Genomic DNA, 18,872 nt, shown 5'->3' with positions numbered 1-18,872 from the left:
CGTACCTCTTCAACCAACTCATTTCAATCAGCAGCTTCAAATTGACCACAGACCCTGTCCCCCACAGTTCAGTGCTGGGTCTCCTTCTCTTCATCCTCCACATGCTCTCACTTGGACAGATCCTAAGCCATCATGGCCTCCAATTTCACTGTTATGCTCTACCTCTCCTGCAGGACCATCACTGCCGCCACCCACTCCACTCTCACCTCTGGCCTAACGGGCATTAAAACATGGATGCAAAGAAATCCCCAGCTCCTCTAAGTCAGCATGTTGAAGGATCCTTGGGCAAGACACTGAACCCCAACTTGCTCCTGAAGCATAGTTTCAGTGTGTATGTGGAAGAGTCTCCCCCAACTTAGATTCCCCTGGTATGAATGATGTGTGAATGGGTGAATGAGGATGTGATGTAAAAGTGCTTTGAGTAGTCAAAATGAGTAGAAAGGCACTATACAAATACCATTTACCAAGTGACCACATTACCCCAGTCCTCCATGACCTCTAGTCGCTCTCCTTCAATGCAGGATAAACTAACCACCATGGCCCCCAACAGACTGGCTCCCCCCTACCTCTCCGTGCTCCTACACCAGCACAACCCATCACAATAACTCAGGTCAGCAGATGTCAACCTCCTTCAAGTACCAAGGACTCGTTATCCTAATGTAAAGTATCTTAGTTAGTTAGTTGAGAACACGGTTTTCTACAAAATCTAAAACAGTTCTGGTCATTTCATATTTCGTAAGGTTTCTGTACTCATGTTTTGTCAGTAATCCACTCACTGGTGTGAGTGATGTGGGAGGGGCTGTGGAAATATATATGTAGTGAATGCTTCCACGCACAATCAGGATTTAGAAATATCTTGAAACTGATGGGGTCATTTGGTTATGTTACCAGAGATGTATATAAACTATCCATCCATCCATTATCTATACCTTATTTGAACCTGGAACCTTCTTGCTGTGGAGCTACCACCGCACCACCATGCTGCCCTGTATTTAAACTAATACCATAAAAATGATTTTTTGAGTCTTGAATATAGAGAAATGCTTAAACTTGATTTTTCTGGCTGCTTGGGTAGATGGAACAAGCTGCAAACAGAGCACAGACATAGTATCATCATAGGAACAGCTGCATTTGTAGCAAGTCTTGTTTCCTGCCACCTGGTGAATAATATTTGCTGTGTAAGATTGCTAAAGATGCTCAGCAGCTAGTTGCTAACTTTGTCTATCAGCTGTTTAATGCTGGGCAGGCACAGTAGAACGTAGCTGGTAAATAGCTGCCTGCTTCTGCTGGAAAGAAGTTGATGACAGTAAAGCATTGAGAGTATACCAAATTGGGTAACTAATGGGTCATAAAACCAGCACAATAACCTAAAAGATGCTAAAGCCTGTCTCTGCACCTCCCCTTGGCTTCACTTACTATACTATACTATACGGCCTCAGCGGTTCTGGTTCACTCTTACTTCTCTCATAGAGTCATCTACCAGTTCTAAAAACCCACCATATACTACCTGCTACGCAGACACACATAGTTCAAGAGTAGCTGGCCAACACAGTGGAGCATTTAACAGCTAAAGAAACAGAGAATGAATATGACTTACATAAATCAGGTGGACACAAACTCAACTTGCAATGAATAATGTTGCTTTGTAACTGCTAAATGTATAAATAGGCACGTTTGTTCATCATATCAACTTTAAAAGGCGACGATAAGGTAAGTCAGCGTTACATCATGTCTCTGCTGTCCCTCATGTGGTCAAAAAACCTGTCATTGCAGCTTTAAATCAAAGAAGTTGGCTGTGTAAAAGCTCACATTTACTGTAATTACCAAAGAAAATGGATCACTCCAATTTGAATTAATTCTTATCCATTTCAATCAATCAACCAATCAATCAGTCTTTATTTATATAGCGCCAATTCATAACAGCGTTATCTCAAGACGCTTTCCATAAAGAGCAGGTCTAGACCAAACTGTAATTAAAAAGAGAGACCCAACGATTCAAGAATTCAAAATTAAAGTTTCAAGAATCCCCACATGAGCAGCATCAGATATTATATTAATTTAACTGTATAAAGTGCCACAGTATTGTAAGTCCTGCTGTTTACAGTTATTGTAGTGCAATGGGAACACTACATCAGGGCAAGAATCTGCTGTCAGATGGAAATAAGGTAACAGTTTAGCTGGATCATCTAAGCCCCTGTGTTGAGAGATGAACGCCTACAAGATGCTAGTAATAATCCCTCCTTACTCAGGAAAACTGCATGCATGGATAGTTCAGTAAAATATTTTGGGCAACAATTTTACTTTTAGCCTTTGCTTGCTCTTACAAAGAAGGACTTGTAAGACAGAGCTGGGTCAGATTAGCCTGACTCCTGTTTGTTTTGCTTGTTAATGGCTGTTTTTCCGCATTGCAAAATCGACCAATCAGAGCTTTAAAGGGTGTGATTAAGAATGAGGTCTTCTTACTGTGCCCGGAGGCAGAACACTTGCTATATCTATAAAAGACGTAACCAAACAGACACGATAATTGCAACGATCATGGATGTGAACATGGTTGAACCTAGTTGAAAAAATAACAGCTGCGACATTTGCATAGTTCCTTGATTGCAATGAAATGCATTAACTGCATATGATTTTCAGTTAACACCATTCGCAAGGACAAACACATCATTAATCTAGGATGACCATATTTTCAGAACCCCAATCTGGGACCCTTAAGTGTCCGGCACGTTCATGCACATACACATGATTGCAGCATGCACCACAGACATTTTCCTCTGGATGGGGGCCAATTATTTCAGCACTTGGCATACCTACGAAGCACACCTTTCATCACCATGGATGCCATGAATGTTGTGTTGCTGTGGACTTTTTATGGAAACTCCTGGAAGTTCTTTAGAAAACAGATCAACTTTCTCTTCGTATATATTTCTATAATTATTATTCTCATTGGGGTCAAAATCGGGACATTTGGAAAAGAAACAAATATAACCAGGACAGCGAGCACCTATGTATAAGCTCCTCTTTTCATTCATTAGCAGGTATGTGAAAGCTGACCCCAATGGCTCAATGGTCTCTGAGTAGAAGAGGGACGGGAAGACAGGAACAGTGCTAGTAGTTTTCTAACCTCTTTGTGTGCTGTATGCTATTACTGGTACATTGAGTCATCGGGCGAGCAAGATAATTTGCAGCGAACATCATCTTCTTTGCACCCTTCATTTCACAGAAATTTCATCACTCAGAGAACAAATCCGTTGATGTACAAAAATACATTTATTTGAAACAATTTCAAAATGACAGTTTCTTTACCGTAGAAATATCGAAATAAAGATGAATCAGAACATTACTGATGATGCATGCATTGTAGATTTTTGTGCACTGAAGAACATTATTACAATGCTTTTGCCTTTCTCAAATATCACAAAGCAAGAATTTCTTTCATTTTTGGATGTATGGATTCTCCCAGAAATCTGGTTCTTACACTGTAAGGTGGCATTTAAGATATCAGATGGGGCGGCAATTGATCAAAGTGGTGACTGAATGAACAATGACCAAATGAAACACCAGGAAATTACTATCACTGATGATAGTTCCAATATGTCTGTGCAGATACAAAGCACATCATTTTTAGTGGCTACTCTTTACTTCTTTCACAGATTATAAAGGAACACCTCATTCTTACCCAGCAACAGCTTCCACAAAGCGTTACGGCCTGGTTATGAAGCAGCGCGGTCGTCATACATTTGTCACAATTTCAACGGGTCCAAGAGGGAGAAAAACAAAAACACATTAAAAGCATGATTTGAGTTGTGCTCAGCACAGACTTCTTGATATTTCTGTTTCTCTTAATCCTGTTTCGCTAATAAGAATCAGAACAAAGTGACACCATCAAAGCCCCCACCCAAACTAAATCCAACCAAGCAAACAACCTTTTTCTTATGACATGTGTTGAGTACAACAAAGCTTTAAAACAATCTTTGTTCAACGTGTATTCTGTCTGCAGTAACAAGGCATGGCTTGGCTGTTTGGTTTGAGATGAGAACACTGTGTTTGAGGTAATGCATATGTAATGTGACAGCCTATATCTTTGTGCAGTGTTCCCCGACTCTCGCTTCTCCTGCAAGCGCTGTTTACCTGAGCTGAGCATTTTGCTCTGCATGGGGCATTCTCCGCTCAGCTGTCCAGCCTTCACTGATTAGCGCCACGCTGGATGCCAAGAGGCCGTCGAGAGTTAACCCAAGGCCACTTCTCTTTTGTCACACTGAAGAACACAGCGCTAGTGGAGAGTTGCATGCTGGGGGATGCGACGCACTCGTTTCAAACCGAATGCAAAGCAGCGAGTCAAATGTTGAGTTGTGAAAGAAGCATGATGTCCCAGGGAGAGTGGCGTAATTACATCAGAGCAGCTTGATTGTACTGTATTTGTTTGTACAAACTGTTCCCTGTCTTCATATTTGGAAATGATATTCTGGTTTCATCAAATAAAGAAAAAATGTTTGTAAGACTATTTTTACCACATAGTAACAGCGGCAAAAATAGCAGAGTGGGTAAATTATCGTGATGCTCTGTGACAAATGATGTATATTAAAGTCCTTAAGCTGCATGGAGCAGACACCTCAAAACCCTGAGTAAAAGGACAAAGTGAGAAACACTGCACAAAAGGGGTCCATGTTACTGTTGTATCCTTGTATGAACAAGTAGTAATGAGATAAAACATTTAATCTTCACATTTTTGATATTCTATATTCAATATAACATCAGCAATGTTCAGCAAAATGATCTATATCCTATTGGCCTATTTGTTAAGTTGGGATTTGATAGCATCAGGTGTCGCCTTCAACATGTGCTAGAAACTACAGTCATTCATAACTAAAACTATAAGGATTTCATTTAGATCAGTGATTCACCTTTTGTCATCTGAGAGGGCAGAACACTGCAGATTTTAGTGGGAGCCCAATTCATGTTCAAAACCTGTAGCAACCTGAAAATGACATGAGCAGCAGATGATATGAAATGTCTATTAAATTTATCTGATGCACTGAAGTAACAGTTATAGCCTGCTCACTTTGCACACCTCAGTCCTTATGAGCTACTTGGTCCGAAGACGGGAGGTCTCATTCGTAAGTATAAAGTTGATAAGCTTAAAATACTAATATGATATGCATGGATATTTAACTGGGACATTCTGACAACTGAAATTGACTTTGACTGTTTCAGAAGAAAAAGAGTCATCACTGTGTTCATCTTGTTAATCTTCATAACCACACAGTCAATTGTAAAATAATGTTTTGTGTGAATTTTCTTGCACAAGGATGAGTAGTAAAAAAAAAAAAAAATGGTGCCCCATCTATAACCATCACCATTGTGAATTTGGTTACTGGTAGCCTTAATTTTATAACTATTCAAAATAATTGCTTCGCTTTTGTTCCGAAGCCAAATCCAAATGATCAGTGCCGTTACCTTAGAGACAAAATGTAACACGATGATGCCAATGGCAAATAATGTTTGGTTCAAATAGTTTAGAGACTCCCATCCGTGTAAAAATGTCTAATGTCTAATGAGAATATGCACATATTGAACTAGTTCATGTTCATGTTGATCCTTTTCATTTCATTTCCAGTGAAAATGAGGGAAGTTAAATCAGTAATATATCAATATAGTTCCACCTGCATTAACAGATAAACCCTCTCTACGTACATATCACCCAACAGTAAGAGCAAAACAGAAGCCTGGGCAAAAATCGATTGGGCTCTTTTGATGAATGATTAGAAAATAACTATTTACAACACTTGCTTATCTACAACACAGAAATTGTGTCCTCAGTAAGAACATGCACAAGTCAAGGACCTTAGCAAAACAAAGTTGAATTCTTTAAGTAATGTTTGACTTTTTAACACACCTTCAAAAACAGACCATTTTCTGATCTTCTGTTGTCGCCATGGTACTCAGACTACGAGCATGTTGAAAGTAATAATATATACATTTAACAGAACAGATGATACTATTGTACATTTCAATAATATTCCCTGTTTGACTGAAGACTCAGATATTATAGTCTATATATAGGCAGAAATGATTTCCAAAGCAACTCTTTAGGACATTTACATAACTCTCCACGTGTTTTGATGAAAGATATTTTCACTCTGCAAATGAATGTCGTTATGTAGCTTATACATCCACAAAACTGAAGAAGTTTTGCCAGTAAATTACAATGATCTCATTGAGTAAATTGACATTTGCTCCATGGATGTTTTGGATGAGGCATCCGTGCAAATCTGTATAAATGAGGTCCCTTAGAAAACTATTAACATCAGTTGGGTTGAGAATTACAAAACACAAAAAGAGAACCCCCGATACTGTAATACTTCGCTCTGTACATAAACTGTTGCTCTCCGGCTTTACACACTAGTACAGTTTGGAATCTCCCTTGTGCTCTCGTAGGTATTTCCAACTCCCCCTGAGTAGAAATAAATGAAACAAAAGAAGAAAAGCAAGCCAAGAACAAAGATAGTTAGTGGAGTGTCTCCGCTTTAATGCCTGTGAAACAAATAACTTCTTTGATATTGACACCTCATGTTAATTACTGAATTTTCAATGTGCTGTTTTATCAAAGGCATGGGAATGAACAAATGACCCATTATGAAAATGTGTCTTTTTTTTTTTTTACATCTTTGGTTTTATGAATGACACTAAATTTCAGTTTGGAAATGCTCTGTTTCTTTGTTGTATGTTCGAGAGAGAGAAGATAGAGGCCATTCATGTAATTATTAATAGAATATACAGCTTCGTAGCACGTGATTTGAATGAATAGACAGAATCAATCCACAAGTTAAAGAGGGAACTCCAGTGATTTTACACTTAAAGGCCAGTTTTATTGGATTATTATTACGTCTGTGAAACTGTGAAACCGCTTGCATAATGTCTTCTGCGGCTGTGAAGACGTCTTTAGAGTTATCTCTGTTTGGGTTTGGACACTACACATTTTGTAAATGAAAGCCTGTGTGACAAACTGAGGGCGTCGAAATTGAAAACTGTCGCATTGTCTCACTGACATTTTGAAATCTTGTCTTTTTTTTCCATAACATTGTGAGAACACATTTGTTAACGCAATAAGGTGATTGTGTCGTACAAATGTATTGCTATTGTTCAATACAGTAGTCTGGTCAGCATTTTGAGCCACAACCCCCAATAAAATCAAGCTGCTGCGTGCTTTTATTAGGGACTAAATTTAGTCTGCAGAGCATTACAGGTTGTCGGGAAAAAAAAGATAATGATGGACCCTGAGCTGAATGAAAATATCCAGCTGCAAATAAAGCAGAATACTGATGGCCTTGGTACTGACGGGGTCCACTGCTGTTTAAGACTTTATTCCATTCTCTACAATTATTCTGAGTTTAACACCTAGGTCAGCTTGAACTCCAGCACTGGGAAACTACAGGAGCGTCATCTGTCTTGTAAACTATCTCAGAGCCTAATGAAGCCAAGAACTGCACTTACCAGATGACCTGTACTGCTTTTTGTTGGTGGAGCTGCAAAACAGGCTCTGTGCACCGTGTAAGGGCAAAGTGAATACTGCAAATTTGCTTTTGAGAGCCTGCTGTGACGGACTGAAATATTAATTCTTAAACGATTCATATCGCGACCAAATAGTCAAGTGATTACGGCAGCTGCATCTGTGCTCTTGCTGGCCTATCCAGTCCCATGGCCGCGTGCTTAAATATGTTGGTTTTATTAATTATTCATTGTTCTCAGCACTGCGAGCCTCGCTGGAATCTATTCTTTATTATGTTTAAACTCTTCCAGGACTGCCTCTATTCTGCAGCTCCCTCTGCCTTCCTTCTTCTCTGAATAATTAAAAATGCTAAAAGGAGATAAAGTTGCGAATTCTTTGTTTAAAAAATAATTCAAATTCAACGGCTAAACGCCTGGGGGGTGAATCTGCACACATTTATTCTTTGTATTATGGTGTTAACTTTTTCTACAAAACCATTTCCAAAACCAAAGAAACAAAAGCCTGCCTCAGATCAGGAGACCGAGGATCTGTCTTTACAATTAGCAGTAATGTCAGCAAGCAAACATTTTGACTAATTCCAGACAATCATCATGTCCTCACTTACTTTTGACCCTGGCATCCAGTTCCTTCTCCATGAGTTCTTTGGATGTGGAGAACTCACTCAGAGTGATTTTAGGCGTGCTGTCGCCCTGGCCCACCGAGCCAATCATCTCCTGTTCCTTCTCCTGATTCACCTCAGCATATATGTTGATCCATGGTATTTTTCTGAAGAGTTGGAAAAAAAAAAAAAAAAAAAAGATTTACATATGAGCCCTAGAACAATGTTGGAAAACCATCAGTAGTCGAAAAAAAAAAAAAAAATCATCATTCTTTCAAGGCAAAATGTTCTTTTTTCTTTTTTTTGGCGTAACTTATTATTTTCACAATTCAGAAAGAACCAACTTGGATGATGACAAACTTTTCCAACAACTAATACTTCACTCCCACTTTGGGCACGACAGCTTTCAAAGTTGTCTTGATTATACTCATACCTCAGTAACTAATTTATAGGGAAATTATAGTAACATCAGTATCTTTTCCCATCTGCATTTATGACACATAATATACATCTTTATTTAGTCACCATCCAATTTATTTGCAATTACTATTCATTTTGGTAATTAATTGCTCTGTTTTGTCAACTGTGAGATTTCTTGAAAAATGCATCCTCTTTAGACTAATGGGAAAAATTTCATATCCATAATTAATGACAACTTTTCCATTTCCCTCCGACTTTTCAAGAGAATCATTTTGAGTATGAATAATTTATTCAGCAAATAACAGCTGAGGCACAGCAACTGCATATTAAACCATTTAATGGTCGTTTTCGCTGCATTTTATTACTGATTGGTGCATGAGCCTCATGCACTGGAATCCTGCTAGAAATCTGACTATAACCTCTGGGGGGATTTTTTCCAATGACAAACACGACTGTGACTGATTGGTCCACATTGTGCTCATGTGGTATCATCAATAATGGATAATATGGTAATAGATATATACTAGGGTTCTATATAATCATCCTATATGTGCAGCAGGTGGATGTAATCACAAAGATGTGTACCTCTTGAATTTGTAGATGAGGAACACTGCTAGGCCCAGGAACACCACCGACAGGAGCATCAGCATGGCTGAGCTGCTGTGCCTGGGGTTGGAGTCCACCAAGGGTGCTGTGGGAGTGGGAGACAGGAGAAGAGTTATTGTAAAATTATCTGGTATAGCTATTTCAAGTTGTTGGCTAAACCTGGCTCATTTCCATCCTAATGTGCATTATAAATGTGCAAACTAGGTAAGGCTAAGTTAAGTTATGGTACTTTAAAATGAGAAATAAGTTGCTGAAGCATAATGATGGTAAATATTGCGTGAAATAAGTGTGAAATAAAATGAGTTACAGTCAGGTTAAATAAATTGAAGCTCTTGGAAGTATAACTGTTTTTGGTATTAGACTGGAACTGGTACATTTCCAGGTATTTGTATTGTATATTTTTACAGTCCTGTTGTTTAGTGAACTGTGTCCCTGACGTTTGCTCTCAATCTTGTTATCAATATGATTTGTGCAACATTTCACCTTATACACTGTTGCCCATAAAGTTGGAATAAAAGTTTTTTTTTACCTCTTCTCATGAAATGATTGTGACAATGTGATTTATTCTTGATAAATAAAGTGTAGATCTTCTCAACTTTATTGATCAAACTCTTCCAAACATATCACAGTGAAACTTAAACCTCAGTTAACCTTTGCAAACTGTGTATTCAGGCTTTAACTAAATTGGGGGTATTGAACAATTATTCCAACTTTATGGGCAACAGTGTATATAATGAGCTAGATATTGTAACACATAGTGTTTATCCTTGAGGACTAACAAAGTCTTTGAATGTATTTATCTCCTCACTCAAGCATTCAATATCTAACTAATATTTTAATCTTGCATCTTGCAGCGCTTACATCAGTGTTTGGTAGCTTACAGTAATTGATATCCCAAATGTCATAAGTTGTGGTAGCATGAAATCACTGTATCTGGTGACGGCAGCAGGTGGATTCAGAATAATTAAAGGCACTTACATTTATCTCAAAACAGAACCCAACCAAACGAGCACTTATTATGATCACGGCACACGGTTTTGCTCGTGAGATTCTTTTCTAATTCCTCATTTTCAAGAGTGCATTAATGTCAGTCATAGCTGGGAAATCACAGTGCGGTTTCCAGTGTTACCACGCTACTCCAGAGCCCTTCAGCTCAGAGATGGTGGTGCGTATACTGCTGACCTTTGTCAAGCAGCTTGAAGGCTTTTTAGACCTTTTCTTGGGAGGTGAAATATAAAGAGGGATCCAGCTGGGTAAGCCTGCAATGTCATTAGAGTGCAGCACACCGCAGAACGAGCAGCACATGCTCTGCGACGGCTCTTAATACCTGGCACTTTGAGCTACAGACAACTCATGGCTGTGTGCCCCCAGAGACCGTGTGCCTAATGAAACCGGCCAAGCAATGAATACAATGTAAAATCTGTCCAGCAGCAGGACACAGGAGTTGTTGAGGACGACCGAGGCTTAAGCCAATAAAAAAAAAAAGTTGAGCTCACCAGACCAGCAACTTTATTTACAATCAATGTGCCTCCATGATTCAAGCATTGATTTGATACTAATAAGAGCAGTTTGTTTTTTGTGGCAGGAGTGAATTTTGAATTTTCTCAAATGTCAACCAACCTTCCCTTTTCCAGCAGTGAAGAACTGAACAGTGCTGTTGACTCTCAAGCAATTTTGAATTCTGCCTCTGCCCCTAAATTGTACAGTGTTCTTTCTCAAGGACTAAATAATCAACATAATTATACTCAGTGTAACACTCATTTTGTGGTTGGATGGCTATAAAAGAAGTAGAACAGATGTTCAGCTTTTGATGGCAGGCATAAAAGATCCCCCGTCTCAAGGAGCTCCACTTAAAATCAAACCCCACCCATACTCCCCTGTGTTCTTTTGCCTGGGATAGAAGCAGACTGACAGGAATTTTAATTGGTGAACCAAAGAAAAATTCTTGTTGTCAAAACATGGTTATTATACTTCAATTTCTTGGCACTTCAAAATGAAAAATAGAGATTGCTAGGGCATAATTAAATTACCCATGCAAGTTAATATTATGGCTGATAACTGAATGGCAGTACAGAAAGCAGTGAGAGCAAATGTTCCTTACCCAGTGTTAACTGTGTGTTGTACACAATCACCCTGACGCCGGGCTTCAGCTCGAACTCCACCAAATTTTGGTTCAGCGCGCTTACAATTATATCGGATACCTGTTAGACACATACAAAGCATTGTTTTACACTGACAGGGCATCTACAATCACCATTTTCTAAGTACAGAGCAATCTATTTTATAAGATTTCAACCATTTGTGATGTGAGCTACAATCACAGTTGCCCATACCTGCTCTAGTTCCTCCTCACTCTTTTTCTTGCCCTCTGATTGGTTCTTGTGAGGTAGTAGGAAGAGCTCAGCAGCCGTTGGAACTCCCGGGAACACCGCTACCAAGAGCTGCTCCTCTGGGAAGTCAGACACCTGTGACAAGGCAGAAACACACTTTATTAGCTGTCACACTGTGACAGTGATTACGTACTATACTGGGGGAGTGATGAGACTCTGACTTTGTCGGTCCCCACATGGAAGCACAGAGCTCAGTACAGCAGGGAGTGGGGAGTGAAGATAACACCTTCCCTGCCAGAGGAACCCAGACTCTAGTGCACCACCATAATCAAAAGGGTGGAGGAGTATGCCATTTGACTCTCGGGCTTTGTTTCATTTCGTGTACCGTTGCTGTAGTCACTCTCTGCTGCAACAAAACAAAGCTAGTTTATGTAAAACGACTGTTACTAAACGGCCATGGGTAAATATATACATATGTATATATATACATAAAGTATATTCCATTACTAGTAAACTCAGTGTGCTTTACATTAAAATGCAAGTAGCAGATCTAGAAAAGTACCATGTCAGAAAATGTAGGATTCTATATAATGCTCCCTAAAAAATACTCCAATTTAATTTCAGAGAAACTTTATTATATACTCCAGCTCACAGTCAAGATAAAATTGCTTGCCTGTGAGTCCTTGCTGGAAGCTAAGTGATTGAATACAGCAATCGGTTCAGACGGTGGTGAGCATCCTCATACAGCAGACTTTTTTCACATTCTTCAAAAAGTTTTGGATGACTTAATGTTATGCTCATGTCACTATGTGCAATGAATGTCTTTTCAGTTTTTGAGTAAATGCTTAAAATCTACAAATGAAAAAACAAAACAGAAAATTAAAAATTTGAAATATGGCTGCTTTGCCTAATTACTTCTGCAAAGATTGTTTTAGTTTCTGTTTGTAACATCGGGTTGAGACATTGTATTTCTTTATTTGAATCCACTAGTGGACTTGGAAATGCACTAATTCAACTGTATTAACTACAAGTTCACTTGCCAATATTTTGCAGTAGACACATTCTGAAGAAATGCCACTTGGATGACCATATTTTACTTAATTATAGTTGACAACCTCCCACGCCTGGTTTTGGATCTAAGTTTTTGAAGATAGGATTAAAACTAAGCATTTCCAAATTTTGGGATTTTCAGTGTTCTCCAAAAAACAAATGTATAGAAAGTCTTGGACTCAAATGCTAAGAGGCATTTTTGAGATGCACGGTTCTCGCAGGACAACGATATATGGAAAGGCTGCAATAACTGTCAATGTTCAAACTACCCTCAGGCATATAACTAGTTTATTTGAAACAAAAACAACAAAAAAGTCACTTGGATGAAGGTTTCCTGGCTTCATATCAATTTCCAAAGATGTCAAAAGCTTATTTTTCTTTTGATTAAAAAAGTGAAGCCACACACATGTTTCTGTTCGTTTCCAGAAAGCATTTTCAATCTATATAGGCAAGGGAGCTAGGGTCTGATTGGTAATTCATTTCAGAACCTGTGATGTTTTTATATTTTCACAGTGGCCTAGCTCCACAATGACTGGGTTTTACCAAAACGCATCAATTATGAGGCACAGAAATCACTATTTGAGTACTAAAGTAGTGGACAAATGATAGCCATGGGCATGACTTGCAATGAGAGAACGGGTGGCAGAAGGGGAGATAAAGTGAATAGGTTGACAGAAGAGGCAATAGCCCCTGAAAAGAAATCAATACACTTTGACCATGTTTGTTCTCATTGCAATCAGTCATTAGTTTAAAAAGCTGGCTGACTGCTTTGGAGTGCTCCCTTTTGATGCTCCACAAATTTACTGCTGGGTAAAAAAAAAAAAAAAATCACATTTGGATAGCAAGACAATGTTACCTGCTCCAGGGAAGCCTGGCTCAATTCGGTTAGACACAAGGGGTTCTACAGTGGAATATTTTGCACAAGTTTATTTGAAGAAATGCTGCTTGAAGAAGATAAGCTCCTGGGGGGATATAGCACACAAATTAAACCATATGAATGCAAAGTGAAAGGTATAACGCCTCTACAGATGCATATTTTTTGCATGTATGACTAGGTTTTGCTTGTACATGTTCTAGTTTAAATTCAATGAGGATAAACCCCTTGAGATGCGCCATCACCACCATTTTTTTGGCAATTCTGTTCATCAGCATATTCCAGTGTTCACGCTACGCTAAGCTAAGGTAGCAGCTCTGTGAGGCTGTACTCGGGCACAGTGGCACTTTGAGCTAGACGCTGCAGTCAGCATGTTAACATGCTCACAATAACGGCATGAATGATGTTGGATGGCTTAATGCTGTTTAACAGGTATGATGTCCACCACGGTTGTTGTCTCAGATTAACATGTTGAAAATCATCAAACCATGAATGTCTGGACAAACCTCCATTGCAACCAAGGGGCCAAAGTGGCAGACCGACCATCCATCAGACACACTGACATTGACACCATCCAAGAATCACATCGCTAGTATGAAAACACCAAAATCATTATGATTGATGGGAGCATCAGTGTGTGTACACAATTTGATTTGTGCAAATAGGATTCATCTTCTAGAGGCCCTGAATATCTGTAATAAACGCAATCAATCCAATCCAAGTTGTTGAGGTGTTTGACTACATCCTCTGGGTAACGTGAATGACAGTTCATTCAATAATTATATTTTGGTCTGGACTGAAATTATGGTCCAACAACTGCTCCCACTGTGCGGGCTATATGTACTGAATAACACTACCTCTGATCTTACTTACACCAACACTAGAGCAAATCCTGGTCCACGTATTTACAGAATTAATCGTGATATTAATTGAAATCCAGATTCTATTGTTGACAGTGGGATCTCTTAAAACTAATACGCATTCCAGTCAGCTGAGAGTGAGTAAATTAACAACAATACAACTGTTTAACAGAGTGAAAAGATTAAAATGTCACATTACTGTGCATGATTTACCATGCACCAGCTGGATGAGAAAGTATATCGGTGCGTTTGGGGAAGCAATAAGGAGATGATAGCTTGATAGCTTGCATTAACCTTCAAGGAAAGCTATGGGGGAGTGTGAGCATTGTAAACCGTATGAGTTTGAGCATAGAAACGTTAAGGGAATGTGAGGGGGAGGTGATTGTAGATAGAGTGGAATGAAATAACCTCCATTACCGAATGTGCATTCAGGACCAGTAGGGGCAGAGGCATCAAAACGAGTCGAGGTGAGGAGTGCAAAGTCATGACTTGAAAGATTCAGCAATAGGGCTGCACAGCATGGCACCTCAGTTAAATGGACCTTGATTTTAATTGCAAGTTGTTCCCTCTCTCATCTCCTGTTTCATTGTTCGAGAGTTGTTTACTATGTTGAAAAGCCATCAGTTGTGGACCGGCTTCTGTCTCAAACAAGAGTTCTCAACCATAACAACATAGAGGGAAAATAACCCTTCCTGTCACCACTTAGACAATATTTTTGTCTGGAAGGGAACACTGGGTCAGCTCCAGCTTCATAAACAGACCTACAACCCTTTCATATCGGTAGCGGTTGATGTGAATCTCTGATGTGAAAAGATGAATACAAACAAAAGTGACACATCAGCCATTATCCACTCGTGTAATAGAAAAAAAAATAGCACATACTAGAAGTGTTACCCACTGCTGTGGGGGTCAATACCCAACTCTGTAAGGATGTTTGACTATTGTTTTGAGACAGGTTGACTTTCAAGAGTTTAACTGAAATAACAGTACATAAGTCTTTAATAGTTTGAGAATGCATAAAGAGTGAGTCTAAAAAACTTGCTTCTCCGGGATGGAGAATCAATTATAAAAGGTAGCATAAGGAAAGACTAAAAAAAAAATCTATTTCTGGTAGTGGTAATTATTGTACTTGAAATGACATCACAGTCCAGGAAAAGGAAAATCAATCAGCTCAAAAGCATGGGCCTGAGTCTGGGTTATTCGGGTTATTCATGAGATCCCCTTCATCCATTCAAATATTGCTCCAAAAGCGCCCACCTGCAGCTTTAACGCTGAATATGTTAGTAAGATGGCCAAGAGCTCAGCTCAGCCAGATACAGTCCACTATTCATGAGCTGTAAATGGGGAGATGAGTAGCACTTAACAATGCTGGGTGAGCTTCCCACACAAAGTGAGAGCACTTGCACTCCTCCTACATTCAAGTACGCTCACACACACACACACACACACACACACATTAGACATTGTGACAGGTATCGTCACTTTTAGGTCCCTAACAAGCCCCCGTGCTTGAAGTTCTGAGATAATTTCATTGGTGACTTTTAAGATGAAGGAATGAGCACTCATGAAGCCATTCTGGCAAAGCAGGAAAGCAGAGGCGTCTTCACACCTGTCTGATGATGAATCACAGGGTGGCCCGAGGGCGTTCTATTGCCGCACCGATGAGCCCGGAGTATTGGGCAGCAAAGGTAATGGGAGTATAGGAAATAATTGAGAAGTAGCACGGTGAGACAGAAAGTAGGAGATAAAAAGACAGAAAGGATAGGAGCTTAAGACTGACAGAGGGATGGAAAGAAGAGAGAGGGAGGGACAGAGAGAATGAAAATCACTCACATGGAGCAGAGCCTTCTTAATTACTCTCCCCACATCCTGTCTCCACTCTGGTATGTCGGGGTTGAACTCGTCCAGATTAGGGGAGAAAGATAAAAGCAGCGATTTGAAGAATTCTGTCGAGGAGAGCCAGGGGAGAATCAGCCATTAATTCACTCGGATCCGGGGGCATTATTCTCAGGGAGCTGTGCCAACTGTCATTTTGCTCAAGTTGAGTTTCAGGTAGTTAACACTTGATGAAAAGAAGAGGGTTTCTCATATCCCCTGCACTTCCCTTTGGCTAAATGTACCAGATGCACTTCTAGATAATTAGAAAATGTCACAGCTTTAAGCCAAAACATTGGCTGGCGATACATCATTGTATTTTACAGATACTTGCTAGCAAATTACTTCATTTCAAATGAAGACGTATTCTTTAGAGGTTCTACAAGTAATGTGATATATTTTACTCAAGTAGGAGCAATTTCAGAAACACTTTACACAGTCAGTATATGACAACTGACTAACATGATCTATTCTGTAGTAAGTATTTAACTGCTTTCCATAAAACTACTTTTTTACATATTAAATCTAAAAAAGATAAGAGCAGTACAGACTTGTTAACAGCTGTTTGGAGTGTCAGGAGCTCTATATTAGAAAACAAATACTAACCTTTCACTGCGATGGTCTTGGTATCCTGCAGTATGGTGCTGGCTGCAGCCACTTGAACTGTAATGGTGTGCATACCCTCATTGGGGAAGGTGTATGAGATGCTCCCATCCAACGTTATTACCGGCTGCAAACACAAATGGTGCAGGTGCAAAGTAATGTTACACTTGAAGCACGTGGCATGACTCCTCTCCAGTACACCATCCTTTATTAACTAGACATTTCTGGCCATCTTGCCTTCTTCAGGGTGATGTTTCGAGGTTGACTCTGATTTCCTTGCCCAACATAGGCGACCTTTACCTAATCAGACGAAGGATTTGTTTGAGAGCAAAGTGAAGTAGGGATGTCTTAAGGTCAACTGTAGATTAACTTCAGAATTATCGGATATCCAGACATTTGAACATACTGCTTTTTAGCCAAGCAAGCGGCATACTCTAGGGGTGGTGATGTCTTCTGTTACTCTACCACACTAATGGGGCTTTTCCACTAGCACCTACTCGACTCGACCTTTATGGTTTTCCACTAGGTGATAGTACCTTTTTTTAGTACCTACTCGGCCCGGGGTTCCAAGCGAGCTGAGTCGAGCCGAAAATGCGACGTCACCAGACTGCGTGACGGGAGTGACGTGACTGGATGAGTCATGAGAGCGAGTCGTTCACAAGAATCAAACCCGCCGTTTTTAAAACCTGGAAACAGCGAACGGGCGTTTTTATTATTTCTGTGAACAAGGTAAACGGCTAAACGCAAACCAAACGCTCCATGTCCTTAATTGTGTTGCACCTTGCTATGACGACCCTGCCCACTTTGAGGTGGTACGCTACTGTAATGGAAAAGGACCTAAACTGAGTCGAGGCGAGTCGAGGCGATTAGAGCCATAACACATCTACCGCCATCAGACAGTGTTTAGTTTGATTGAAGCAAACTGGAAACAACCTGGGACAATGGCATACTGGAGAAGAGCTGAGCTGCATTTTTCTCAATTTGGATGGACTGTCAATGAAGGTCACAGTGGGTCTGTTTGTCAGACACACTTCTCAAGCACATACCATGCCGCATTAATGCCAAGTTGATGTTACATGTGAAATCGCTTGTTAATAACAGGTAGTATATTAAGTTAAAGTACACAGATAAAGGCCAGTAGAATGCAATAGCATAGCAGACTGAAATGTGCAGTAATTAGCCAAGGAATTACCTCAGTGCTGTTGCCTAGCCACCAGAAGTAAGTGACAGTACGTGAGTTAATGGGTAAGACCACTGCTGTGATGTTCACCTCCTTGTTCCTTATGACCACAAAGGGAGCAAGGAGCTGGACATGCTCCACTGGACCTAAAAAAGAAAATAACGTTGAGGAGTTAACAGCATGCATAGCTCTAATGAGGCACATTTGAGTGTGTGTGCTTAATAAACAAAGAAAAAGAAACAAAAAAAGCCAGTTGGTATTTTTATCCATAGAGAAAAATACTCCAAACACCACCACTTTTATGTCACAGTTCGGCGTGCTCAGGTTTTCTCCCACAGTCCAAAGATGTGCACCTCAGGTGAGATGATAAATAGTCCAAAGGTGTGAATGTGAGTGCGACTGTGCTTCTGTGTGGTAGCCCTGTGATAAACTGGCAACCTGTCATGGGTGTTTCCTTGCAATCTGGGGTATGATCCACCCCCATAAACTGGACGGGATGAAAGAAAAAGCGAAATGGATTGGTTGGATGGATGCAAACATTTCGGAAAGAAATATAGCATAAACTCCCATGAAAGATGTTCTTGTGCATTAATATGAAATGACTGATGGAAATCATTTCATTATTTGAACATGCACTTCTCAAAAAGGTGCCGTCAATTTTTATTTTTGCTACTAGCCACGCTGGGACTCTTTGTGTCACTTTGCACTGGATAAGAGTGAATACAAAAAATAAAACCTGTCCTATCCAAGTAAAGGCAAAAAGTGGTAACAAACAAACACTAAATCAGACTGTAATGCAATTGTTTTTCCAGTTTAGTGCCTGATTTTTTTTAATAAAACTGAGTCAGAAAGATTTTCCTAATTAGACTGTCTGGGCCTCATGCTGTACTGAGATTGCATTATAGCTAAAACATACATGGAAAGCCATTTTAGCAATGTGCATGCTGTGTGCCATTTGTGACAGTA

General features: G+C 39.7%; 1 protein-coding gene across 1 annotated transcript in view; it reads right to left on the bottom strand.

Moving 5' to 3' along the window:
• Window positions 1–6,395: 6,395 nt before the first annotated feature.
• Window positions 6,396–18,872, bottom strand: part of sorcs3a (sortilin related VPS10 domain containing receptor 3a) — a 175,672-nt gene continuing 163,195 nt past the window's right edge. Inside the window, exons 20-27 of the mRNA XM_070856324.1 lie at window positions 17,919–18,052; window positions 16,730–16,853; window positions 16,082–16,194; window positions 11,468–11,599; window positions 11,236–11,335; window positions 9,114–9,219; window positions 8,115–8,275; window positions 6,396–6,454 (exon numbers count right to left, since the gene is read on the bottom strand). Of these exons, the coding sequence (XP_070712425.1) occupies window positions 6,396–6,454; window positions 8,115–8,275; window positions 9,114–9,219; window positions 11,236–11,335; window positions 11,468–11,599; window positions 16,082–16,194; window positions 16,730–16,853; window positions 17,919–18,052 (929 nt within the window). The remainder of the gene's footprint in view (window positions 6,455–8,114; window positions 8,276–9,113; window positions 9,220–11,235; window positions 11,336–11,467; window positions 11,600–16,081; window positions 16,195–16,729; window positions 16,854–17,918; window positions 18,053–18,872) is intronic.

The sequence above is a fragment of the Pempheris klunzingeri genome, chromosome 3 (genome assembly GCF_042242105.1).
Source record: "Pempheris klunzingeri isolate RE-2024b chromosome 3, fPemKlu1.hap1, whole genome shotgun sequence".
Lineage (NCBI taxonomy): Eukaryota > Metazoa > Chordata > Actinopteri > Acropomatiformes > Pempheridae > Pempheris > Pempheris klunzingeri.
Note: the sequence above shows the minus strand (reverse complement) of the source record. Positions and strands in the feature narration are given on the sequence as shown.